General features: G+C 46.9%; 1 protein-coding gene across 9 annotated transcripts in view; it reads right to left on the bottom strand.

The window, feature by feature from the left end:
* The window catches only part of LOC116372112 (brain-specific angiogenesis inhibitor 1-associated protein 2-like), a 141,484-nt gene that overhangs the window by 19,377 nt on the left and 94,414 nt on the right, over positions 1-27,693 (bottom strand). For all 9 annotated transcript variants that reach the window (XR_004209121.1, XM_031821208.1, XM_031821206.1 and 6 more), the window contains 6 exons: positions 23,676-23,737; positions 20,800-20,871; positions 15,780-15,917; positions 6,168-6,320; positions 4,130-4,405; positions 68-235 (listed from right to left, as the gene is read on the bottom strand). Coding sequence is in view for 8 of the 9 variants with exons in the window: in XM_031821208.1 (XP_031677068.1) it covers positions 68-235; positions 4,130-4,405; positions 6,168-6,320; positions 15,780-15,917; positions 20,800-20,871; positions 23,676-23,737 (869 nt within the window). In the remaining variant the exon portion in view is untranslated. The remainder of the gene's footprint in view (positions 1-67; positions 236-4,129; positions 4,406-6,167; positions 6,321-15,779; positions 15,918-20,799; positions 20,872-23,675; positions 23,738-27,693) is intronic.

Genomic DNA, 27,693 nt, shown 5'->3' with positions numbered 1-27,693 from the left:
GGATATCAATTGTACAATATACTACCAGTATATATACTATCTATTTAATTCTGTGTTCTGTGCTGACCTGTCTCTGGGTGGGGGCCTGTCCCTGGGGTAGGGAAGGGGCCTGGGGGGAGGAGGGTCTTCCTTGGAGCTGGGAGACTGACACCCCCCCCTCTGTCCAGTACTCTTCCTCTCCGTGGAGTCCTGTCGTACCGTTCACCATGGACATCCCATCTGAACCCATCAGCCTCTGGAAACACGGAACATATACATTCAGAAACATGCACTACAGCAGGGATCATCAACTAGATTTAGCTGCAGGCAACAACAAAATGATTGAGCGCTGGTATCTATAGTGTGTGTGTGTGGGAGAAGCTACAGTATATCCATATACGGTCTGGTATCTATAGTGTGTGTGGGAGAAGCTACAGTATATCCATATACGGTCTGGTATCTATAGTGTGTGTGGGAGAAGCTACAGTATATCCATATACAGTCTGGTATCTATAGTGTGTGTGGGTTGTGTGGGAGAAGCTACAGTATATCCATATACGGTCTGGTATCTATAGTGTGTGTAGGTTGTGTAGGAGAAGCTACAGTATATCCATATACGGTCTGGTATCTATAGTGTGTGTAGGTTGTGTAGGAGAAGCTACAGTATATCCATATACAGTCTGGTATCTATAGTGTGTGTGGGAGAAGCTACAGTATATCCATATACGGTCTGGTATCTATAGTGTGTGTAGGTTGTGTAGGAGAAGCTACAGTATATCCATATACGGTCTGGTATCTATAGTGTGTGTAGGTTGTGTAGGAGAAGCTACAGTATATCCATATACGGTCTGGTATCTATAGTGTGTGTAGGTTGTGTAGGAGAAGCTACAGTATATCCATATACGGTCTGGTATCTATAGTGTGTGTAGGAGAAGCTACAGTATATCCATATACAGTATTGCGTTCAATGTTTTGTCTAGAACAGGGACAGGCTACTTTGATGGCGGTGGGGCCAAATCAGATCTGATGGGGGTGGGGCCCAATCAAATCTGATGGGGGTGGGACCCAATCTAATCTGATGGGGGTGGGGCCCAATCTAATCTGATGGGGGTGGGGCCCAATCAAATCTGATGGGGGTGGGGCCCAATCAAATCTGATGGGGGTGGGGCCCAATAAAATCTGATGGGGGTGGGGCCAAATCAAATATGATGGGGGTGGGGCCAAATCAAATATGATGGGGGTGGGGCCAAATCAAATATGATGGGGGTGGGGCCAAATCAAATATGATGGGGGTACCCACACCCGCACCCACACCCACACCCGCATCCACACCCGCACCCACACCCGCAGCAACTTTGTGAGCAAAACCTTTTAGCGGCCCCCCTCTTGACAGCAGAGAGAACTTTTAGAGGTCATTTCCTGCAATTCTTCACCTTCTGCCATGGAGCATAGAGACGATTTAACCAGTTTGTTGACTGACTTCCTGGGGATTTATTCAAAAAGTGAAATGATGGATAAAAGCTTTTGGCAAAGACCCAGTTAGAGAATTAATATTCAGACAGAGGTGTTGTTCATAGGTCATATGTAAAGCCTCCACTTCTCATCTTACAAAACGAGTGTAATACCTAATTAATAAGCTGCATCATTAAAAGTGTAATATGTAAATGAGTAGTTTAGTTTCCCCACCGAGGGCCAGAAGTCTCTGGCTTACAGGCTGATTTAGTCTGTTTACTCAGGAAGCAGAGACAATTTATTCACAGACACACACTCGCCTGAAATCCAAGCTTAAATTAAGAGTATCAATTAATTTGTTGTAATTAGGTGTGTATTCTCTACATTTCTTATATACTCATATTATTATTAGCCCTTAAATGACTTAAACTGTTCAAACAAAATCAACTTCCAGACTGCCCCAACTCGGGATGCTTGAAAATATATTTTGGGTAGCATTTAGACTTTTTAAACTATAACAATATTTAAATGAGCTCCTAATGCATTTCAAATGGGGGGGAAACAGGCCATAGACTTGAATGGTAAAACATGTCATTTCTATTCATCTCCTCTTTCCCCGTTTAAACTGTCAACTCCAAACTGACCCAAATTAGATTCATTGCATTCAGATAACGTTTATACTTCCTGAAACCATTTTTTAAATGTCAATAAAAGCTCCCTAGGCTCGAATGGGAAGTATTTGGATTCGACTCTGATGTTAAACCGTTTAAGATATCAATGTCAAACTAATGTTTGTTCAGAGATGTTCAGACTGACCCAACTTAGAATGCACACATTCAGATTTAATACTGTTTATATATTTTTTCAAATATAAGCATTTAAAATGTGCCTACATTTACATGGGTTTGAATGAGAACCACAGTAATACAAGACCAACTTTAAAACATTCAGGCTGTCCTAACTTCAAGATCGGTATCAACTTTAACTATATAAATGTGCACAAAATAAACCACCAACAGTAAGTCTTGAACCATTCAAGCTATAGGCACCAAACCAACTTTCACAGGTACAGGCTATCAATCAATCAATTGATCCTTCACAAGCTAGCGTGCACACCACATTTTCTTCAGGATATGCACTTCTAGAGTTATGTTAGAGGCTGTTCTGTCGTCTTCAAAGATATTGTATGCTTCCCTGTGCTTCATATATTTGACACCTTTAACTGCTCTGACTCCTTTACCGCTTACCGCTCTGACACCTTTACCGCTCTGACTCCTTTACCGCTCTGACTCCTTTACCGCTCTGACTCCTTTACTGCTTACCGCTCTGACTCCTTTACCGCTCTGACTCCTTTACCGCTCTGACTCCTTTACCGCTTACCGCTCTGACTCCTTTACCGCTCTGACACCTTTAACTGCTCTGACTCCTTTACCGCTCTGACTCCTTTACCGCTCTGACACCTTTACCGCTCTGACACCTTTACCGCTCTGACACCTTTACCGCTCTGACACCTTTACCGCTCTGACACCTTTACCGCTCTGACACCTTTACCTATCTGATTGCATTAAACCTCTTATTTTGGTAGGAAATAATGGGGATCCATAAAAACTCCAAGAAGAGTAGCTGCTGTCCTGGCAGGAACTAATGGGGATCCATAATAAACCCCAGGAAGAGTAGCTGTTGTCTTGGCAGGAACTAATGGGGATCCATAATAAACCCCAGGAAGAGTAGCTGCTGCCTGGCAGGAACTAATGGGGATCCATAATAAACCCCAGGAAGAGTAGCTGCTGTCTTGGCAGGAACTAATGGGGATCCATAATAAACCCCAGGAAGAGTAGCTGCTGTCTTGGCAGGAACTAATGGGGATCCATAATAAACCCCAGGAAGAGTAGCTGCTGTCTTGGCAGGAACTAATGGGGATCCATAATAAACCCCAGGAAGAGTAGCTGCTGTCTTGGCAGGAACTAATGGGGATCCATAATAAACCCCAGGAAGAGTAGCTGCTGTCTTGGCAGGAACTAATGGGGATCCATAATAAACCCCAGGAAGAGTAGCTGCTGTCTTGGCAGGAACTAATGGGGATCCATAATAAACCCCAGGAAGAGTAGCTGCTGTCTTGGCAGGAACTAATGGGGATCCATAATAAACCCCAGGAAGAGTAGCTGCTGTCTTGGCAGGAACTAATGGGGATCCATAATAAACCCCAGGAAGAGTAGCTGCTGCTTTGGTAGGAACTAATAAAAACCAATACAATTCACAGCTGAATATTAATATCCCCAACACCTACAGAGTGAGAGAAACCTTCCCCAGACATCAACATTACCAGCCCGCTCACCCAGCCCCACCACTCACCGCCTGGTTCCCCAGCCCCACCACTCACCGCTCGGTGCCCCAGCCCACCACTCACCGCCTGGTTCCCCAGCCCCACCACTCACCGCTCGGTGCCCCAGCCCAACACTCAGTGCCCCAGCCCACCACTCACCGCCTGGTGCCCCAGCCCACCACTCACCGCCTGGTGCCCCAGCCCACCACTCACCGCCTGGTGCCCCAGCCCACCACTCACCGCCTGGTGCCCCAGCCCAACACTCACCGCCTGGTGCCCCAGCCCAACACTCACCGCCTGGTGCCCCAGCCCAACACTCACCGCCTGGTGCCCCAGCCCAACACTCACCGCCTGGTGCCCCAGCCCAACACTCACCGCCTGGTGCCCCAGCCCACCACCCATGAAGACGGCCAGTTCTGGGGGGACAGGGAGTGGCTGAGCCCCGGGGATGGGGTCAGAGATGACCAGGTTGGACAGGTTAGACTTGGAGGTGTTCAGGGGGCTGGAGCCCCCCATGGTCAGGGAAGCGGTGCCCGTGCTGGACCCGGAGCCCATCTGCTGGGCTAGGAGCATGGCCCGCTCTGGTAGCTTGTTGGGGTCTGAACAAGCCTGCTGCCATACTGGGATCTTCTGGGTCAGCAGGTCTTTACCCTGGACAGATAGAGATCAATCAATAAGTCAACAGACACCAGATGAGTCTATAGACAACAGTCATTGATTAGTGTAACACGTGGAAGCTGTAACACATGACTACGTTTTAGAGATCTACTTCTCTAGAGATGGAAGCTATAAAACACGACTAAGATTTAGAGATCCACTTCTTTAGATCCTTGTCGTCTTGACTACAACGTCTGCCACACCAAGCTCTTCTGATCTAACACACATCATCACCTTGAAGATCTCCAGTCATCTTTCATGGTAACTTTCACTCTCCCTCCAACATTCCTGTTCCTCTCTTATATTCCCTCTCTGTCTGTGTTCCAAATGGCTCTCTATTCCCACCCTACTTTGTATGGGCTCTGGGCTAAACTAGTGCACTATGTAGGGAATAGGGTGCCATTTAAGAGACAGCCTCTATTCAGCCCCATTCATCCCAGAGAGCAGAGCAGCTTCCCTGTGTGTCCCTGTGTGTGTGTGTGTGTGTGTGTGTGTGTGTGTGTGTGTGTGTGTGTGTGTGTGTGTGTGTGTGTGTGTGTGTAACCAACCAGGCTGCGTCAATGAGTCCCAGGTGACTCAGACCACAACCTAGATGCTTCGCTGCGGCAGCTGTACTCTCACTCTTGCTCGCCAGTCTCTCTTACTCACTCCGTCTCTCTCTGTGTCTCTCTCTCTCTGTGCATCTCTCTCTTTCCCCTCTCTCCGACAGGACTCTTCAGCACAGCCTTTGAGCTCTTCCCACACACACCCCCGTGCTGATTAAACCACTGGACTCCATGTTCTAGAAATGGTCAGCAGCAGTATGTGTGTTTGTACGTACTTGTCGCCCCCTCCCCCCCACCACACACACACACACACACACACACACCAACCCTCCCTCCTTAGTGATCCCAGGAAACAGCTGCACTAACACCCACCCATCCACCCACACCTGTACAACCTCTTTACATATCCTCCTCTCCATAACGTTTCTCAGGAAATACGGTATTATTCATATGCAGCAATGAAATAGACTATGAATATTATATCAACTGGATCTATCATGAAGCCAGAACATCTCCTAACAGCCTGTCATATATTATGTCCCAAATGGTAACCTTTCAAAGAGGGCCCTGGTCTACATAGGGAATAGGGTGCCATTTGGGATGATACCTTAATCGGTTTTGACAAATAGAGTTGTGATGAGATGACCCCAGGCCAAGGTCACAGAGTTATATATACACACTTTGCACATTCTTCCATTGCAAATCTACCATTCCAGTGTTTTACTTGCTATATTGTATTTACTTAGCCACCATGGCCTTTTTTTTGCCTTTACCTCCCTTATCTCACCTCATTGGCTCACATTGTATATAGACTTATTTTTCTACTGTATTATTGACTGTATGTTTGTTTTACTCCATGTGTAACTCTGTGTCGTTGTATCTGTCGAACTGCTTTGCTTTATCTTGGCCAGGTCGCAATTGTAAATGAGAACTTGTTCTCAACTTGCCTACCTGGTTAAATAAAGGTGAAATAAAATAAATAAAACACACAATATATCTATATATATATAATAATAATAATATAATATTACAGAGAAGTATAGGCTTATCATTCAGTTATATGACCATTATAAACAGCAGAAAATATTACTGATTACACCATTGAGACAGATACCAAACCCATGCATTTTACATTGCCACCTGGACAACAACCCCCCCCCCCCCCACCACACACACCACCACCCCACAGAGCCAGTTGTGTTAACCCTTACCTTGCCGTGGTAGGCGCTGCTGTTCTTGGCCACAGCACACTGTCTGTCCACCAGGAAACAGTACCTCCTGCGCTCCTCAGACAGGGCAGTCTTGTAGCCCTCTGCTATGAAGGTGTCCAGTTCACTCTGCTTACTACTGATGGTCTCCACAAACTACAGGACAAAACACAGGAGACAAGAGGTGAGACAGTGGCCCTCCAAAAACACACCTTTATATGTTAGGACAAAACACTAAGTCCATGTAAACTGTGTTGCAAACAGCCATTGTGCACCTGTGTGTGTTGATAATGAACTCCGTAATAACAGTGTCAGGTATGTCTGTGTGTTGATAATGAACTCCGTAATAACAGTGGCAGGTCTTTCTGTGTGTTGATAATGAACTCCGTAATAACAGTGGCAGGTCTTTCTGTGTGTTGATAATGAACTCCGTAATAACAGTGTCAGGTACGTCTGTGGTGTTGATAATGAACTCTGTAATAACAGTGGCAGGTCTTTCTGTGTGTTGATAATGAACTCCGTAATAACAGTGGCAGGTCTTTCTGTGTGTTGATAATGAACTCCGTAATAACAGTGGCAGGTCTTTCTGTGTGTTGATAATGAACTCCGTAATAACAGTGGCAGGTCTTTCTGTGTGTTGATAATGAACTTCATAATAACAGTGGCAGGTCTTTCTGTGTGTTGATAATGAACTTCATAATAACAGTGGCAGGTCTTTCTGTGTGTTGATAATGAACTTCGTAATAACAGTGGCATTCCTATGTGTGAACACTCATTCTGGGAAAGAGAGTTTATTCATCTCCGACACACTGGAGATCAGATATATGACTCTGTCAGATATATGACTCTGTTCCAACACACACACGCGCACACACAGACAAGAGTGGAGCTCCCAGCCAGTCAGCCATTGTTATTGACTTGTATCATATCTCTACAGTGTGAGTGACAGACAGTATCTAATGAGACCACTCTCTCACTCTCGATCCACACACAATACAGAAATCTCACAACAATCATATTCAATCATAATACCCTATTCTCCCGTAGCTTCATCAGTCGAGGCTGATTAGAGCCGAAAGGAACGAGGCTGATTAGAACTGAAAGGAACGAGGCTGATTAGAACTGAAAGGAACGAGGCTGATTAGAGCTGAAAGGAACGAGGCTGATTAGAGCTGAAAGGAACGAGGCTGATTAGAGCCGAAAGGAACGAGGCTGATTAGAGCTGAAAGGAACGAGGCTGATTAGAACTGAAAGGAACGAGGCTGATTAGATTTGAAATGTGCCACTATACACTGAGCTCTGAGGTGTATTCATTAGACGAAGACCAGAGCGAACAGTTGAAAAAAATGTTTTCTAATGGAAAATGTTTACTCCAAATGGAAAACCTTTGCAACAAAAAGGAGAGTTCAGTTTTCTTCCATTAGGTTGTTTGGTTTGAGTTGACAGAGCAGTTACACATCTTCACCAGCGCTGGGCACTGTTTCCCCACTGACTAACAGTGGACACCTGTACATTGCAATTTCAACTGCGTTGGAATCAACAAAACCAGACAGATGAAACTGAACAACATCAAAACTACTTTAGTTAGATGAAATAGCTTGTGCATTAGGATAAACCCACCAACTATCCTTTACAACAACTCAGAGCAGACAAAACCTGAGATGGAAGGATCATGACTAGAGATTCCTGTCTCTGTGTGTGTGTGTCTGTGTGTGTGTGTGTGTGTGTGTGTGTCTGTGTGTGTGTCTGTGTCTGTGTGTGTGTCTGTGTCTGTGTCTCTGTGTCTGTGTCCCCTAGCCAGAGTAGAGCAATAAAGCGAGTCAGTAGTCGTGATGGGAGCCATTTCAATGAACCATTACAGCACAGAATGGATACAGAAGTCTGACAAGATGAAGAATGTTTTATTCTCTCTTTTTGTTAGTTATTTCTGTTTCGTGAAAAAGTTAGACTGCTGTGGAATGAGTCACGCTACATACTGCAGAGCGAGAGAGCGAGGGAGAGAAAAGACAGTATCTGGACCAGCACGTTTGAAAAGACTGACATTTCAGCCTGTTTTGGTGGGATGGAGCTTTGGTCTGCCTGGGTCAGGTGGTGGCTGAGGTCAGGCTCAGGTGGTGGCTGAGGTCAGGCGGTGGCTGAGGTCAGGCTCAGGTGGTGGCTGAGGTCAGGCTCAGGTGGTGGCTGAGGTCAGGCGGTGGCTGAGGTCCATGATGATCTTCTCTGCCTTCCTGTGACATTTCTTCAGCCTCCTGAGGTTGAAGAGGTGCTATTGCACCTTTGTCACCACACTGTCTGTGTGAGTGGACCCTTTCAGATTGTCAGTGATGTGCAAGCAGAGGAACTTGACGCTTTTCACCCTCTCCAGAGCAGCCCCATCGATGTGGATGGGGGTGTGTTCTCTCTGCAAGTCCACGATCCGCTCCTTTGTTTTGTTGACATTAAAGGAGAGGCTATTTTCCACCAGGGCTCTCACCTCCTCCTTGTAGGCTGTCACTGTTAGTAATCAGGCCTACAACTGTTGTATCATCGGCAAACTTAATGATCGAGTGAGTAGGAGATCAATAGTCAAGTCCATTATTCAAGACCAAGGAAGCTCCACTAATACTTATAGCCTGTTCATTTCTGCACTGTGTGTAGGTGATGGGCCCATGCTACATGTATCCAGCAGAGCTGAGCATCAAAGACTAATAAAAGAATGAACATGATGCTGTTCCTGTGCTTTATATCTCTCTCTCTCTCTCTCATTAGAGTGTCTAGTTTGACAAACAGGTGCCAAAAGAACAGACACTGGACAGAGGAACTATGCCGAGAAGGCCAGCATCCCGAAGTCGCCTCTTCACTGTACACACACACACACACACACACACACACACACACACACACACACACAGAAATGTCAGAATGATAATTATCTCTATTTATTTCAGCTTTTATTTCTTTCATCACATTCCCAGTGGGTCAGACATTTACATACACTCAATTAGTATTTGGCAGCATTGCCTTTAAATTGTTTAACTTGGGTCAAACGTTTTGGGTAGTCTTCCACAAGCTTCCCACAATAAGTTGGGTGAATTGTGTCCCATTCCACCTGACAGAGCTGGTGGAACTGAGTCAGGTTTGTAGACCTCTTTGCTTGCCCACACATTTTCTATAGGATTGAGGTCAGGGCTTTGTGATGGCCACTCCAATACCTTGACTTTGTTGTCCTTAAGCCATTTTGCCACAACTTTGGAAGCATGCTTGGGGTCATTGACCATTTGGAAGACCCAGTTGCGACCAAGCTTTAACTGATGTCTTGAGGTGTTCCTTCAATATATCCACATCATTTTCCATCCTCATGATGCCATGTATTTTGTGAAGTGCATCAGTCCCTCCATCAGTCCCTCCTGCAGCAAAGCACCCCCACAACATGTTGTTGGCATGGTATTCTTCGGCTTGCAAGCCTCCCCCATTTTCCTCTAATAGCATTTCTCTAATAGCATTACCATGTTAGATATAGTCCCCCCAGGCTGGTGAGGTACTACTGTAGCTGGCTGCTGTTCCCAGGCTGGTGAGGTACTACTGTAGCTGGCTGCTGTTCCCAGGCTGGTGAGGTACTACTGTAGCTGGCTGCTGTTCCCAGGCTGGTGAGGTACTACTGTAGCTGGCTGCTGTTCCCAGGCTGGTGAGGTACTACTGTAGCTGGCTGCTGTTCCCAGGCTGGTGAGGTACTACTGTAGCTGGCTGCTGTTCCCAGGCTGGTGAGGTACTACTGTAGCTGGCTGCTGTTCCCAGGCTGGTGAGGTACTACTGTAGCTGGCTGTTCCCAGGCTGGTGAGGTACTACTGTAGCTGGCTGCTGTTCCCAGGCTGGTGAGGTACTACTGTAGCTGGCTGCTGTTCCCAGGCTGGTGAGGTACTACTGTAGTTGGCTGTTCCCAGGCTGGTGAGGTACTACTGTAGCTGGCTGCTGTTCCCAGGCTGGTGAGGTACTACTGTAGCTGGCTGCTGTTCCCAGGCTGGTGAGGTACTACTGTAGCTGGCTGCTGTTCCCAGGCTGGTGAGGTACTACTGTAGCTGGCTGCTGTTCCCAGGCTGGTGAGGTACTACTGTAGCTGGCTGCTGTTCCCAGGCTGGTGAGGTACTACTGTAGCTGGCTGCTGTTCCCAGGCTGGTGAGGTACTACTGTAGCTGGCTGCTGTTCCCAGGCTGGTGAGGTACTACTGTAGCTGGCTGCTGTTCCCAGGCTGGTGAGGTACTACTGTAGCTGGCTGCTGTTCCCAGGCTGGTGAGGTACTACTGTAGCTGGCTGCTGTTCCCAGGCTGGTGAGGTACTACTGTAGCTGGCGGCTGTTCCCAGGCTGGTGAGGTACTACTGTAGCTGGCGGCTGTTCCCAGGCTGGTGTGGTACTACTGTAGCTGGCTGTTCCCAGGCTGGTGAGGTACTACTGTAGCTGGCTGTTCCCAGGCTGGTGAGGTACTACTGTAGCTGGCTGTTCCCAGGCTGGTGAGGTACTACTGTAGCTGGCTGTTGTTCCCAGGCTGGTGAGGTACTACTGTAGCTGGCTGTTGTTCCCAGGCTGGTGAGGTACTACTGTAGCTGGCTGCTGTTCCCAGGCTGGTGAGGTACTACTGTAGCTGGCTGCTGTTCCCAGGCTGGTGAGGTACTACTGTAACTGGCTGTTATTCCCAGGCTGGTGAGGTACTACTGTAGCTGGCTGCTGTTACCAGGCTGGTGAGGTACTACTGTAGCTGGCTGCTGTTACCAGGCTGGTGAGGTACTACTGTAGCTGGCTGCTGTTCCCAGGCTGGTGAGGTACTACTGTAGCTGGCTGTTGTTCCCAGGCTGGTGAGGTACTACTGTAGCTGGCTGTTCCCAGGCTGGTGAGGTACTACTGTAGCTGGCTGTTGTTCCCAGGCTGGTGAGGTACTACTGTAGCTGGCTGTTGTTCCCAGGCTGGTGAGGTACTACTGTAGCTGGCTGCTGTTCCCAGGCTGGTGAGGTACTACTGTAGCTGGCTGCTGTTCCCAGGCTGGTGAGGTACTACTGTAACTGGCTGTTATTCCCAGGCTGGTGAGGTACTACTGTAGCTGGCTGCTGTTCCCAGGCTGGTGAGGTACTACTGTAGCTGGCTGCTGTTACCAGGCTGGTGAGGTACTACTGTAGCTGGCTGTTATTCCCAGGCTGGTGAGGTACTACTGTAGCTGGCTGCTGTTCCCAGGCTGGTGAGGTACTACTGTAGCTGGCTGTTGTTCCCAGGCTGGTGAGGTACTACTGTAGCTGGCTGTTGTTCCCAGGCTGGTGAGGTACTACTGTAGCTGGCTGTTGTTCCAAGGCTGGTGAGGTACTACTGTAGCTGGCTTTTATTCCCAGGCTGGTGAGGTACTACTGTAGCTGGCTGCTGTTCCCAGGCTGGTGAGGTACTACTGTAGCTGGCTGTTCCCAGGCTGGTGAGGTACTACTGTAGCTGGCTGCTGTTCCCAGGCTGGTGAGGTACTACTGTAGCTGGCTGTTCCCAGGCTGGTGAGGTACTACTGTAGCTGGCTGCTGTTCCCAGGCTGGTGAGGTACTACTGTAGCTGGCTGTTCCCAGGCTGGTGAGGTACTACTGTAGCTGGCTGTTGTTCCCAGGCTGGTGAGGTACTACTGTAGCTGGCTGTTGTTCCCAGGCTGGTGAGGTACTACTGTAGCTGGCTGTTGTTCCAAGGCTGGTGAGGTACTACTGTAGCTGGCTGTTATTCCCAGGCTGGTGAGGTACTACTGTAGCTGGCTGTTGTTCCCAGGCTGGTGAGGTACTACTGTAGCTGGCTGCTGTTACCAGGCTGGTGAGGTACTACTGTAGCTGGCTGTTCCCAGGCTGGTGAGGTACTACTGTAGCTGGCTGCTATTCCCAGGCTGGTGAGGTACTACTGTAGCTGGCTGCTGTTCCCAGGCTGGTGAGGTACTACTGTAGCTGGCTGTTCCCAGGCTGGTGAGGTACTACTGTATCTGGCTGTTCCCAGGCTGGTGAGGTACTACTGTAGCTGGCTGCTGTTTCAATGTTGGCGGTATAAGAGTTCTGTAGTCCCAGTGTGTGTGTGTGTTTGTGTGTGTGTGAGGGGGACTGTAAGCTGTAGTTGCTTAGTCCCAGTGGGGCTCCAGCACAAATGAGTTGACTCCCCCCTCCCTCTCTCTCTCTCTCTCCCCCACGGCCATACTGTACGTGATATGATCAGGAAAATTGAGCAGTGTGAAAATGAGAAGGGAGATTGCTTTCTCCTCTCCCTGGTAAGGTACCGTGTGTTATTAGGACCAAGGCTAGATGAGTTGGGACCTGTCTGCAGGTGGGCCCAACAAGCAAACAGCCATATGTTTTTAATCAACATACTAGGCTCACCCATACAGAGAATGTGTAACCCCAATGTGCCATTGGTTGATTCGGGTGCATCATGTCCTCTTATCTCATTAACAGCTGTTGTCAAACAGTCTGGAAAGACCGCTCTCTTCCTCGGTGAATTCTACTAGATGAAAAGCCTAAATGAGTATAACATCCTCACAGTTAAATACCTGATTGTTTAAATTTCACACTACTAAAACGTTCTATTCTCGAAAACCTAAAATGACCTAAAATGACTACTATTTGTTTTCTATGACATTGTTTTTGTTTCACATTTGATGTGTGTATTTTTGTCATTCATGGGGCGGCAGGGTAGCCTAGTGGTTAGAGCGTTGGACTAGTAACCGGAAGGTTGTGAGTTCAAACCCCCGAGCTGACAAGGTACAAATCTGTCGTTCTGCCCCTGAACAGGCAGTTAACCCACTGTTCCTAGGCCGTCATTGAAAATAAGAATGTGTTCTTAACTGACTTGCCTGGTAAAATAAAGGTAAAATAAATAAAATTCAGAGCTCATCTGTAAGAAGAGGACTTGGTCAGAGGACTGGCCACCCCTCAGAGCCTGGTTCCTCTCTATGTTTCTCCTTGATAAAATACAGGTAACATAAGTCTGCTAAAGGAATGGGGCTGGAAACAGTGTTAGATAGTGCTCTATACATCACAGTACTCAACACTCTCTCCCTGGTACTCTGACAGACACAATACCGACATCTTGAGACTAAGCTTCAATCTGACATTTTTGTCAAATAAGAGTTAGTCCCATAGGAGTGAGTCCCATAGGAGTTAGTCCCATAGGAGTTAGTCCCATAGGAGTTAGTCCCATAGGAGTGAGTCCCATAGGAGGTAGTCCCATATACATATACAGATGGTTCTTGAAAAAGTACTAGACTAGAAAGTTCTATCTGCATAAACCCCAATGCAAGCCAATCAAAAGCCTGAACAAATACAGACGGACCAATCAGAACAACACGTCTTTGCCAGTAAAAACTGAACATGTCTAAAAACTGGACTGTGTCAGATAGGACCTTACGGCTCTGAAATATCAATCTGGGTTCAACCTTAAAAGGTTCTATCTGCAATTGCACCCCTCTAAACATGATATATTTCCAAATGTCTTAGGGTTTTGATACTCTGCACTTTAGGAACCTTTAAGGTGAGGACCTTAATGGGTTATGAAAGAAGAAGAAGTCACTACAAAACAGTTCTGAGATCTGGGATTTGATAACTTTGATGCTCAATATCTTCGAACTCTGCTTTGAATAGATAGAACCTCATCAAATCACATGTTATTGGTCACATACACATGTAGCGAAATGCTTATCGTCCCAACGTCACACAGTGGCAAGCCACATCTAACACTTCTAGACTATCCCTGCCACCAGAGGAAGGGCTGGAGCATCCAGGAGAGGTAACAGGGGAGCCCAGCAAAACATGCAAAGCTCCCCCTAGGAGGGGTGCATCGCTGATGTGATCTTCCTGTCCGGGTTGGTGCCCCCCCTCGGGTTCGTGCCATGGGGGGGGGGGGGGAGATCTTCATGGGCTGTACACGGCCTTGTCTCAGGGTAGTAAGCTGGTGGTTTGAAGATATCCCCTCTAGTGGTGTGGGGGCTTTTTACTCAATCACCTTGTCCCGGACCTGATGTTTTCAACTCTCTAACTCTCTGCTATGAAAAGCCAACTGACATTTCCTCCTGAGGTGCTGACTTGTTGCACCCTCGACAACCACTGTGATTATTATTATTTCACCCTGCTGGTCATCTATAAACATTTGAACATCTTGGCCACGTACTGTTATAATCTCCACCTGGCACAGCCAGAAGAGGACTGGCCACCCCTCAGAGCCTGGTTCCTCTCTAGGTTTCTACCTAGGTTCCTGCCTTTCCAGAGAGTGTTTTCTAGCCACCGTGCATCTGCATTGCTTGCTGTTTGGGGTTGTAGGCTGGGTTTCTGTACAGCACTTTGTGACATCGGCTGATGTAAAAAGGGCTTTATAAATACATTTGATTGATTGAAATAAATGTTATTGATGGTCCCTGAACAGCTTCTGCATCATGTCTCACAGCAGCAGTCAGGCTCCAGCTTTAGTATGGATCAGCTGGATGTCTCCTAACTCTGACAGTTCTGTCTGGCTACTCCTCACTACACTGCAGGTCTTATACTAACTCTGACAGTTCTGTCTGGCTACTCCTCACTACACTGCAGGTCTTACCCTAACTCTGACAGTTCTGTCTGGCTACTCCTCACTACACTGCAGGTCTTACACTAACTCTGGAATCACACATTTACAAGAGCAAACCTGCTACAGCTACCAGACCTGTTTTTACACAGCGTTCAGCCCAACCCCGTGGGCTGAGCTACAGTAACAGGGGACCTGAGCAGAGTGATTCAATCACTGATACATGCCAGAGTAACACAGACACAGAAAAAAAGCTGAGTGAGGGTTTCAAAACAGGACTAGCAAACAGTTTGTTTTCTTACTTCCTGTGTGTGTGTGCCTGTGGGCCCTCTCTCCCCCTGCCACACTCAGGGCAGAGCAGTAATGTGTCCACGGTTCTCCAATACTCTCCACCCTCAGTCCTGGCCCTGTGTGCATCTAATCAGCATCTAAAGCTAGCCATCAGCCTGGTGGATCTGTACTACCAACTAACCATCTAAAGCTTGCCATCAGCCTGGTGGAGCTGTACTACCAACTAACCATCTAAAGCTAGCCATCAGCCTCTGGTGGAGCTGTACTACCAACTAACCATCTAAAGCTAGCCATCAGCCTGGTGGAGCTGTACTACCAACTAACCATCTAAAGCTAGCCATCAGCCTGGTGGAGCTGTACTACCAACTAACCATCTAAAGCTAGCCGTCAGCCTGGTGGAGCTGTACTACCAACTAACCATCTAAAGCTAGCCGTCATCCTGGTGGAGCTGTACTACCAACTAACCATCTAAAGCTAGCCATCAGCCTGGTGGAGCTGAACTACCAACTAACCATCTAAAGCTAGCCATCAGCTTGGTGGAGCTGTATCACCAAGGCCATCAGACTGTTAATTAACCAACTACTCATCTGAAGCTAGCTAAGATGGCACAAACAGACCTGGACCTGAGGTGAGCAAAAGTGTGTGTTGACGCCTTTATCCCTTGCTTGTGTGAGTGAGTGAGCAGCCGTGTGAGAGAGAGAGCAGCCGTGTGTCCATGTGTCTGTCTGCGTGTGCGTGCATCCATGCGTGTAGCCGTGCGTCCGTCCGAGCCTGTCGGCCCTTCCATAGAGACTGACCTGCATCTCCTTCTCTCCGTACTTGGAGGGGTTCTTGCTGCCCTGGCTCTTCCTGCGGAGTTTCTTCAGTTCAGCCTGACACTTCTCCAGACTCTCTCCCTTACTCTTGTGCTCCACTTGGTACTTCTTCAACGCAGCCTGAAGGGGGCAGGAGAGAGCACACAGAAAGTTAGTTTATCAGCAATGGGGAGAACAAGTTGCCCTTTTAGAGTTTATCTTAGGTCAGTGTCTAGCAGGCAATGTCCCCCTATATGGATCTGTCATAGAGTATGTAACCATTTGCCCTTTTAGAGTTTATCTTAGGTCAGTGTCTAGGGGGCAATGTCCCCCTATATGGATCTGTCATAGAGTATGTAACAAGTTGCCCTTTTAGAGCTTGTCTCTCTAAGGCCCTGTGTGTACTATCTATTAGCCTCCTGAAGCCCTGTCATCTTAACTGTCTGAGCACATCTCAACAGCTGTCTATCATGTGGCAGTGCTGGAGACAGACCATTATGGGAGGGTCCTGGCCCTGTGTGCATCTAATCAGCATCTAAAGCTAGCCATCAGCCTGGTGGAGCTGTAGACCATTATGGGAGGGTTCATCAGGATTACCATGATGTGTGTGTGTGTTCTGATCCTCCCTCACATTAACTTCAACACGTTATCTCCCACTCCCACCCTGCCACATCCAGTAATCTGATCTATTCCATGACTAACACATGTGATTCAACTCATCAAGGGCTTGATGATGAGCTGACCAGTTGAATCAGGATCACACAGTGTGGAACAGAGGGGGGGGCTCAGGAAGAGGTTTTATGGATAGAGATCATGTGAACTTTGTACTGGTCTCTGACTAGTAATCTATATGGGAACTTTGTCCAGCGGATTGGTAATCTATGGTAAGTTTTCCTGTTCAACCGTTTGGCATTTCAGGAACGTGTCCAAGCCCTGACATCTGTGAGTGATTGAGAGCAGTTGTAAAATGCTGGTCAAGTAATCATTTTTCAAACAGAGAGAGAGAGAGAGATAAGTCAAGGAAGCCTGGTTTGTTGTAAAGTAAGCCTATTGTACTTTATATTGGTTTGAGAGGATGAATCGTTCATTTCTGACTGGCAAACAGTACTTGAAGACTTGCTGCTATAGCAACTCTGTCCTTTTGTCTTGATAAAACGTAACGTGTAGCCTACAAACGAGACAATAAACCCTTTAATTGTCTGCACGTACAGACTTGTTAAATATTGCATTATTCAATAGTGTAATATGTTTTAGAATAAAAGTTTGTCATTTTTTAATTGTTTGTGCTTACTGGCTAGTGGCTCCTGTGATACTGATGCTCAATTTGAGCTGCGGACCAAGCCACAACGAAAGGTAAGGGTGTAATGTGAAAAGTAGAATTCTCTTTCGCCACCCGGTTCCTCAGACTCTCCTTCATGTCTCGTAGTGGGAAAAGGGACGAGGTCTTCAGGCTCAGACTCTCCTTCATGTCTCGTAGTGGGAAAAGGGACGAGGTCTTCAGGCTCAGACTCTCCTTCATGTCTCGTAGTGGGAAAAGGGACGAGGTCTTCAGGCTCAGACTCTCCTTCATGTCTCGTAGTGGGAAAAGGGACGAGGTCTTCAGGCTCAGACTCTCCTTCATGTCTCGTAGTGGGAAAAGGGACGAGGTCTTCAGGCTCAGACTCTCCTTCATGTCTCGGAGTGGGAAAAGGGACGAGGTCTTCAGGCTCAGACTCTCCTTCATGTCTCGGAGTGGGAAAAGGGACGAGGTCTTCAGGCTCAGACTCTCCTTCATGTCTCGGAGTGGGAAAAGGGACGAGGTCTTCAGGCTCAGACTCTCCTTCATGTCTCGGAGTGGGAAAAGGGACGAGGTCTTCAGGCTCAGACTCTCCTTCATGTCTCGTAGTGGGAAAAGGGACGAGGTCTTCAGGCTCAGACTCTCCTTCATGTCTCGGAGTGGGAAAAGGGACGAGGTCTTCAGGCTCAGACTCTCCTTCATGTCTCGTAGTGGGAAAAGGGACGAGGTCTTCAGGCTCAGACTCTCCTTCATGTCTCGGAGTGGGAAAAGGGACGAGGTCTTCAGGCTCAGACTCTCCTTCATGTCTCGGAGTGGGAAAAGGGACGAGGTCTTCAGGTGGCTTTTATTTCTTCATGTTGTTTACCGCCTACCCCTTTTCAGATAAACCAAAAAGATGCTCTAAAAATGCAGGCCTGATAAATTAGTGGGATTTTGTCTGAGTATAAGTCAGTGAGTGAGAGAGAGATTCCTCCATGGGGAGTAGTGTAGCTACAACAAGTTTCCTTCCTGATGGAAAATGTTTGTTTTTCCTGAAATTACTCGCAAGAAACATTAATAATTCACAAAGCAAAACCATTGCTATTACCGCTGATGCCATTTTTTAAAAGGAATTCATTACTGTGAATTGATGGCATTTTAATACCCAGAACAAGGCTAGGTTCCAAATGGCACCCTATTCCCTATTCCAGGGGTACTCAACTCTTACCCTACGAGGTCCAGAGCCCGCTGTTTTTTTGTCCTATCTGATAATTAACTAGATCCACTTGATGTCCCAGGTCTAAATCAGTGCCTGATTAGAGGGGAACAATGGGAGAAAAAAAACTAGTGGAACTGGCTTCAAGGTCCAGAGTTGAGTTTGAGGGCCCTAGATAGTCCACTACTTTTAATGAAATTCCATAGGGTAGTAGTGCACTATATAGGGAATAGGGTGCCATTGGAGATGGGTGATAATGTATGAGGACTCTGGCTTGTTTGACAGATGGCATTCAGAAAGGAAAAGTGTTTTCTCTGTGTGTGTGTGTGTGTGTGTGTGTGTGTTTTCCTATTGAAAAAAATAAGCATCAGAGGATTAGTGAACCAATTGATCGTTGATCTCTTATCAGTGTAACGGAACAGAAACACCTCTGATGGGTCTATAGCGGCAATAAAAAACAGAGATGCATTGTGGGTATAGCCTCCAGTTTTAACATCAACTATTGGCAGGGTTCGGTTTGAACCCAGTTTCATAAGAGTTCCCAGAACACTCACTGGCAGTATCCAAAATGGCATCCTATTGCCTATACAGTGTACTACTTTTAACCAGAACCCTATTGATTTTGGTCAACAGTAGTGCACTACATAGGGGATAGGGTGGTACACACTGGGAGGTACACACTGTTGCCCACAGAACAGTGTGACAGAGAGAATTTTTTTTAACTTAAAAATAATAATAGAATTCTAAGAAAGACCGACCACAGACTGCAGGACGGAACAGAGACAAACAAGCTATGAATAGCAGAGGGCTGCTGGAGGGAAACCTGGATGTCCACACAGAGAAACAGACAGAAACCTTGCTTACATTTGTATACGATCATGTGTCTATTATACATGGGAATACTTGGGGAACAGATTTCTTAAAATAAAATCACTTGGAGATGATTTTCTGGTGTTTTTACAGTCTTACACTATTTCCAACAATGAACATAATATATATATATATATATATATATATATATATATATATATATATATATATATATATATATATATATATATATATATATACAAAACCCTGCGGGCCGCCAATTGGGGTACCCTGGCGTAGCATACCCAACAGGCTAATGCTACAGCTAGTATACCCAACAGGCTAATGCTACAGCTAGCATACCCAACAGGCTAATGCTACAGCTAGCGTACCCAACAGGCTAATGCTACAGCTAGCGTACCCAACAGGCTAATGCTACAGCTAGCGTACCCAACAGGCTAATGCTACAACTAGCGTACCCAACAGGCTAATGCTACAACTAGCGTACCCAACAGTCTAATGCTATAACTAGCGTACCCAACAGTCTAATGCTATAACTAGCATGCCCAACAGTCTAATGCTATAACTAGCATGCCCAACAGTCTAATGCTATAACTAGCATGCCCAACAGTCTAATGCTATAACTAGCATACCCAACAGTCTAATGCTATAACTAGCGTACCCAACAGGCTAATGCTACAGCTAGCATACCCAACAGTCTAATTCTACAGCTAGTACAATGGTGTATGATGATGACAACACCACCTCGTCCCCCTAACCTGCAGCACAGCCACACTGCTGCTCCTCCACATGGAGTTGGCTGGTTGCGGCCCGCTCACAGCCCACTCATTCTAAGTATATCAGTCCTGCTGCTTCAGACTTCAATGCATGCTGCAGGAAGTGTTAGGTTGTAATTCTCTCTTTGCTTATTGGTTATGTTGTTTCTAAATATTCTAAAGAGTTGTTTTCTCAAAAGGTTCATTTTCAGGAAAAGGAGCCGTACTGTTAAAATGGAGGTCCAGAGTAAGAACACCAAACACTTTGGCAAAGACATGGTCTGAATAACTGTGGTGCTGAATAACTGTGGTGCTGAATAACTGTGGTGCTGAATAACTGGTCTGAATAACTGTGGTGCTGACAGGGGACAGTAGGTGAAAGACAGACATGGTCTGAATAACTGCTCTGAATAACTGTGGTGCTGAATAACTGTGGTGCTGAATAACTGGTCTGAATAACTGTGGTGCTGACAGGGGACAGTAGGTGAAAGACAGACATGGTCTGAATAACTGTGGTGCTGACGGGGGACAGTAGGTGAAAGACAGACATGGTCTGAATAACTGTGGTGAATTTGGACAGTAGGTGAAAGACAGACATGGTCTGAATAACTGTGGTGCTGAATAACTGTGGTGCTGACGGGGGACAGTAGGTGAAAGTGTAGCTGTTCAAACAAAGTGTGTGTGTGTGTTTGGGCCGGGATGATAATCGTTAGTATGTTGGGAAGGAAACAGAAAACAACTTCAAGGAAAACAGAATGTTGGAAACAAACTTCATTATGTTGTCATCCAGAGTCCTGTTTTTCCCCCAAGCTACAGCACACAATATTCTACAGCATGTTTTTAAAAAGGAACAAAGAGTTAAATATACTTTGTATTTTCATTTTTGGCATGGAAAAACCATTGCGATACGATATCGTCACAGCCCTAGTGTGTGTGTGTGTGTGTGTGTGTTAGTCAGATGCTCACCGTCAGGTAACGAGCATCCAGCTCAACCTTCTTCTCCAGCTCAGACAGCAGCTCGTTGTGGAAAGACTTCAGCTGCATGGACGGACAGATGGAGAGATTGAGGGGTGTAGAGAAGCACAGGGTTAATGGTGACATCACTCTCACAACAGAACAGAGTTAGGACCAGGTGTTCATCCTGATCATGTGATCAGGGTAGCCTAGTGGTTAGAGCGTTGGACTAGTAATCGGAAGGTTGCAAGTTCAAACCCCCGAGCTGATAAGGTACAAATCTGTCGTTCTGCCCCTGAACAGGTAGTTAACCCACTGTTCCTAGGCAGTCATTGAAAATAAGAATTTGTTCTTAACTGACTTGCCTGGTTAAAAAAAAAATATATATATATAATAATAATAATAATTATATATATATATATATATATATATAGGAGGAACATCATATATTCGAAGCCTTAGAATAACACAAATACATGCTTATAACGCTGGTTTAACAACAGCTGTTTTTTCTATCCATCGGCAGGACAGAACGTCAGCTTCAGGTACGCTCAGGGGAGGGGGCGTGTCTTAATTAACAGGACATAACAACAGCTTCAGGTACGCTCAGGGGAGGGGGCGTGTCTTTAATAACAGGACAGAACAGCAGCTTCAGGTACGCTCAGGGGAGGGGGCGTGTCTTTATTAACAGGACAGAACAGCAGCTTCAGGTACGCTCAGGAGAGGGGGCGTGTCTTTATTAACAGGACAGAACAGCAGCTTCAGGTACGCTCAGGGGAGGGGGCGTGTCTTAATTAACAGGACATAACAACAGCTTCAGGTACGCTCAGGGGAGGGGGCGTGTCTTTAATAACAGGACAGAACAGCAGCTTCAGGTACGCTCAGGGGAGGGGGCGTGTCTTTATTAACAGGACAGAACAGCAGCTTCAGGTACGCTCAGGAGAGGGGGCGTGTCTTTATTAACAGGACAGAACAGCAGCTTCAGGTACGCTCAGGGGAGGGGGCGTGTCTTTATTAACAGGACAGAACAGCAGCTTCAGGTACGCTCAGGGGAGGGGGCGTGTCTTTATTAACAGGACAGAACAGCAGCTTCAGGTACGCTCAGGGGAGGGGGCGTGTCTTTATTAACAGGACAGAACAGCAGCTTCAGGTACGCTCAGGGGAGGGGGCGTGTCTTTATTAACAACAGCTGTTGTACCATCTCCAATATTACGGATGTCTCCAGGTTCTGCTCGCCTGAATTACAATACCTCATGATAAGCTGTAGACCTTAGATGCTGGCACTAAGACCACACTCAACGAGCTGTATAACCCAAACTCTCCCCAAACAAGAAAATGCTCACCCAGAGGCGGTGCTCCTATTGGCCAGTGACTTTATTTTATTTTACCCCTTTTTCATGGTATCCAATTGGTAGTTATAGTCTTGTCTCATCGCTGCAATCCCATATGGACTCAGGAGAGGCGAAGGTCGAGAGCCATGCGTCCTCCGAAACACGACCCAACCAAGTCGCATTGCTTCTTGATACAATGCCCGCTTAACCCGGAAGCCAGCCACACCAATGTGTTGGAGGACACGCCGTGCACCTGGTGACCATGTCAGCATGCACGCTCCCGGCCCACCACAGGAGTCGCTAGAGCACAATGGGAAAAGGACAAACACTCCCCTAACCTGGACGATGCTGGGCCAATTGTGCGCCATCCCAGGGGTCTCCCGGGCGTGGCCGGCTGCGACAGAGCCTGACTCGAACCAGGATCTCTAGTGGCACAGCTATCAACTGAGATGCAGTGCCTTAGACCACTGGCCTGGCGATTTTAATACAGGAAAACTGAAATCTGTTTTACCTCATTTCTACCATCATGTCACCTGTGCAACCAGAAGCGGAAACTCTAGACCACCTTTACTCCACACACAGAGACGCATACAAAGCTCTCCGTCGGTCTCCGTTTGTCAAATCTGACCATAACTCTATCCTCCTGATTCCTGCTTTCAAGCAAAAACAGGAAGTACCAGTGACGTGTGCAATACAGAAGTGGTCCGATGAAGCGGATGCTATAGGCTACAGGACTGTTTTGCTAGAACAGACTGGAATATGTTCTGGGATTTATCCCAGAAGTTTACCACATCAATCACCAGCTTCATTAATAAATGTGTCGACAACGTCAACTCCACAGTGACGTACATATCCCAACCAGAAGCCATGGATTATATCTGACTCTCGTCAGATGTGGCAGGGCTTACAAACTATCACGCATTACAAAGGGAAACCCAGCCGCGAGCTGCCCGGTGACGCAAGCCTACCAGACGAGCTAAATACCTTCTATGCTCGCTTCGAGGCAAGCAACACTGAATCATGCATGAGAGCACCAGCTGTTCCAGACAACTGTGTGATCACACTCGCCGTAGCCAATGTGAGTAAGACCTTGAAACAGGCACCCAGAGTATGCGCTGACCAGCTGGCAAGTGTCTTCACTGACACTTTCAACCTCTCCCTGACCCAGTCTGTAATACCTACATGTTTCAAGCAAACCACCATAGTCCCTGTGCCCAAGAACATCACGGTAACTAGTTTAAATGACTATCACCCCGTAGCACCCACATCTGTAGCCATGAACTGCTTTGAAAGACTCACATCAACACCATCATCCCAGACACCCTGGACCCACTCTAATTTGCGTACCTCCCCAACAGATGACACAATCTCTACTTTACTCCACACTGCCCTTTCCCACCTGGACAGAAGGAACACCTACATAAGAATGCTGTTCTTAGACTACAGATCAGCATTTAAATCAAAGTTATTTGACCTCTATTCCTACAGTACACCATCTCCTCTAGCAATCTGCTTTTGATTGTGTCATAAAGTCCTTATGAAGGTTCATATACCCACCATCTCCTCTAGCTGTACTTGGATCTGTCTGTGGACCTCAGCCATCTGAAACAGCACGTCCCCTAAAGAGAAACACACAGAGCAGATGTCAACAAACATCCCTCACTACAGACAGAGCAGGAGAGGGGAGTGAGAGAGCAGGAGAGGGGAGCGAGAGAGGAGCGAGAGAGCAGGAGAGCAGGAGAGGGGAGCGAGAGAGCAGGAGAGGGGAGAGAGAGAGCAGGAGAGGGGGGGAGAGAGCAGGAGAGGGGGGAGAGAGCAGGAGAGGGGGGAGAGAGCAGGAGAGGGGGGGAGAGAGCAGGAGAGGGGGGAGAGAGCAGGAGGGGGAGAGAGCAGGAGAGGGGGGGAGAGAGCAGGAGAGGGGGAGAGAGCAGGAGAGGGGGGAGAGAGCAGGAGAAGGGGGGGAAGAGAGCAGGAGAAGGGGGGGAAGAGAGCAGGAGAGGGGGGAAGAGAACAGGAGAGGGGGGAGAGAGAGAGAGCAGGAGAGGGGGGAGAGAGAGAGAGAGAGCAGGAGAGGGGCGAGAGAGAGAGAGAGAGCAGGAGAGGGGCGAGAGAGAGAGAGAGCAGGAGAGGGGCGAGAGAGAGAGAGAGCAGGAGAGGGGCGAGAGAGAGAGAGAGCAGGAGAGGGGCGAGAGAGAGAGCAGGAGAGGGGGGAGAGAGAGAGCAGGAGAGGGGGGGAGAGAGAGAGCAGGAGAGGGGGGGAGAGAGAGAGCAGGAGAGGGGGGGAGAGAGAGAGAGAGAAGGAGAGGGGAGAGGGGAGAGAGAGAGAGAGCAGGAGAGGGGAGAGAGAGAGAGAGCAAGAGAGATCCCAGTGTGCAGAGAGCCCATGCAGCAACACAACAGACGCACTAACAGACAGAGGACAGACTGGTAGCCAGGATGGTGCATGGTGGAACATTTGGATGTCTCAACAGGAAACACATTTAACAGATAAATAAAATACAATGACACATTAAACAAGACAGAAAGGAAAGGAGGAGGGAAGGAAATGATGCAAATAAACGAGAAGGACATCTTCTAAAGAAGTTGTAGTGAAAGAAACTTCAAAAAGTGGTTACAAGCAAAATATATATATTATTCAAACTCTATATAACTGCTGTTGTTTTATGTGGAGATCAAACATATTGGTTGGTTGATCTTTATATTGGCAATATGACAAATAATAAACAAAAAACAACAGTTCATCTCCAAACGAAAGAGGAGTAAGAGAGAGAGAACTAAAGAAGGAGAGGGAGAGTCATGCAGCCAGTGGAAGATTGGTCCTGGTGTTGTTAATATACCTACACGCTGCCTCTTCTGATTATGCAATGCATTGTAAAGAAAAGGAACACAATATCTAGATTGAGAAGGACAGACCTTGAGAGACAGAAATACACAGAGAGAAACAGAAATACACAGAGAGACAGAAAGAGAGAAAAAGAGAGAGACATTACAAAGGGGATGGAAACAGGTTCCCATTACCAAGTCCAAACCCTCCTTTAACACCAGAGGACTATGGACTAGACTACGTTTCTACTCTAAATACACATGGGTAAAATAGTCAGACCCAAAGTCCATTTGTGATTAAAGCAAATAGCACATTTATTACGTGTGTGAAATATTTGTAAAGAACCTCTACCACAAAGTCAAAACTAGTCTTTTTGTTCTGTGTTTGATGACCGTTTACTAAAGAACATTAAAGAGTCTAAGTCTTCAAACCTTAGAAATCTGTTGAAACTGAAATTCTTAAAGTTCTATCAGAGAACTCAAAGGAATCAGAGAACAACTTCCATCAAGTCCTCAGAACCATTCTCAGTTCTAATGTTAAGACTCTGATCCATCTCAGTTCTAATGTTAAAGACTCTGATCCATCTCAGTTCTAATGTTAAGACTCTGATCCATCTCAGTTCTAATGTTAAGACTCTGATCCATCTCAGTTCTAATGTTAAAGACTCTGATCCATCTCAGTTCTAATGTCAAAAAGACTGATCCATCTCAGTTCTAATGTTAAGACTCTGATCCATCTCAGTTCTAATGTTAAGACTCTGGTCCATCTCAGTTCTAATGTTAAAGACTCTGATCCATCCCAGTTCTAATGTTAAGACTCTGATCCATCTCAGTTCTAATGTTAAGACTCTGGTCCATCTCAGTTCTAATGTTAAGACTCTGATCCATCTCAGTTCTAATGTTAAGACTCTGGTCCATCTCAGTTCTAATGTTAAGACTCTGATCCATCTCAGTTCTAATGTTAAGACTCTGATCCATCTCAGTTCTAATGTTAAAGACTCTGGTCCATCTCAGTTCTAATGTTAAAGACTCTGGTCTCTGTCGCTCTGTTTGTCTGTCTGTCGCTCTGTCGCTCTGTCTGTCTGTCTGTCTGTCGCTCTGTCTGTCTGTCGAAGCAGAGGAAGCGTTTCTAAGACTATGGAGATGTTTCCTGAGTGAGTGTTACAACACTGATCGTCTGTCGATCCAAGAAGCACAAGAGCAGGCCATAACATCCTGTCAGGCAGGCCTGCTAAGCTGATTACAGATAATACTGATCCCCTGATCACAGCCCCCAGGGGCTTAGGGAGCCGGGCATTCTGTTGGTCGGGACTTAGTGGCTGGATCAATTAACAAATGGGTAGCAATTGGAGGAATGGCCTTACAGACAACGTTATCTCTCTCACACACACACACACACACACACACACACACACACACACACACACACACACACACACACACACAGTACTCCCCCGTTTCACTCGGTTTAATTTTATTCCTACGGAGGACAACCCAGGATTTCCTCAACAGGCACGTTGTTTACAACAGAAGACTTATAGGATGAAGGGAAAATATATATATGGAATAAAGCAGGAATGAATAATACAGATGTCAAGCAGGTGGAGATACGCTGCAGGATGCTGGAGGTGTTCAGATGTCAAGCAGGTGGAGATACGCTGCAGGATGCTGGAGGTGTTCAGATGTCAAGCAGGTGGAGACACGCTGCAGGATGCTGGAGGTGTTCAGATGTCAAGCAGGTGGAGACACGCTGCAGGATGCTGGAGGTGTTCAGATGTCAAGCAGGTGGAGACACGCTGCAGGATGCTGGAGGTGTTCAGATGTCAAGCAGGTGGAGACACGCTGCAGGATGCTGGAGGTGTTCAGATGTCAAGCAGGTGGAGACACGCTGCAGGATGCTGGAGTTGCTCAGATGTCAAGCAGGTGGAGACACGCTGCATGATGCTGGAGTTGTTCAGATGTCAAGCAGGTGGAGACACGCTGCATGATGCTGGAGTTGCTCAGATGTCATTCACTGGGACAACATGAGGATGTTTCCAGCATGACATTGCAATGGAAATGTTCATTGTTGCCATGACAACTTTTATCTTGTATCAAACAGAAAATCGGACGACAAAAAAAAACACGTTGGCATGGTTACTGCAGAGACTACTAGACAGAAACAGATTCATGTGTCTCAAATGTCACCCTATAGTCTATAGGCCCATAGGGCTCTGGTCTAAAGTAGTGCACTATATAGGGAATAGGGTGTCATTTGGGACTCACAGCCTGAGATAGAATCAATATATGACGTTATTAGGAAACTTTGTTCGACTCGGTTGTGTGCAATGATGGTGTGTGTGTGCGTGACAGAAACCAGCAGCCAGCAGAAACCGGAGAGGTTTGGCAGCTTCAACAAGGATGTCCGCATACCAGCTAATCACCATTCAGCTTTGCTATGACAGACGGGTTGATAGGAGAACCCCCCCCCCTAATAAACACCACAGTGTTGTATCAGTGTATTACACCCCTCTCTATCCTAACACCACCCACAGCAACATGGAGAACAATAGGCCTGTGTGTGTGCGTGTCGCTCTCTGCAGGTGAGCTTATGTTAGACCACACCTGCAGAGCAACACGTGAGCACGTCTGACAGCTCCCAGATATAAACAGTGTTCAGTGGAGTAAACACAGACCCTTTCCACATCCCCTCGGTTAGTGTATGGAAGCTTTCTCATTACAACACTGATATGTAGTAATCACCATCACAGAC

Source organism: Oncorhynchus kisutch, unplaced genomic scaffold (assembly GCF_002021735.2).
Source record: "Oncorhynchus kisutch isolate 150728-3 unplaced genomic scaffold, Okis_V2 scaffold3923, whole genome shotgun sequence".
In the NCBI taxonomy this organism is placed as follows: Eukaryota; Metazoa; Chordata; class Actinopteri; order Salmoniformes; family Salmonidae; genus Oncorhynchus; species Oncorhynchus kisutch.
The sequence above is the reverse complement of the archived record's forward strand: the minus strand, read 5'-3'. Positions and strand labels throughout refer to the sequence as shown.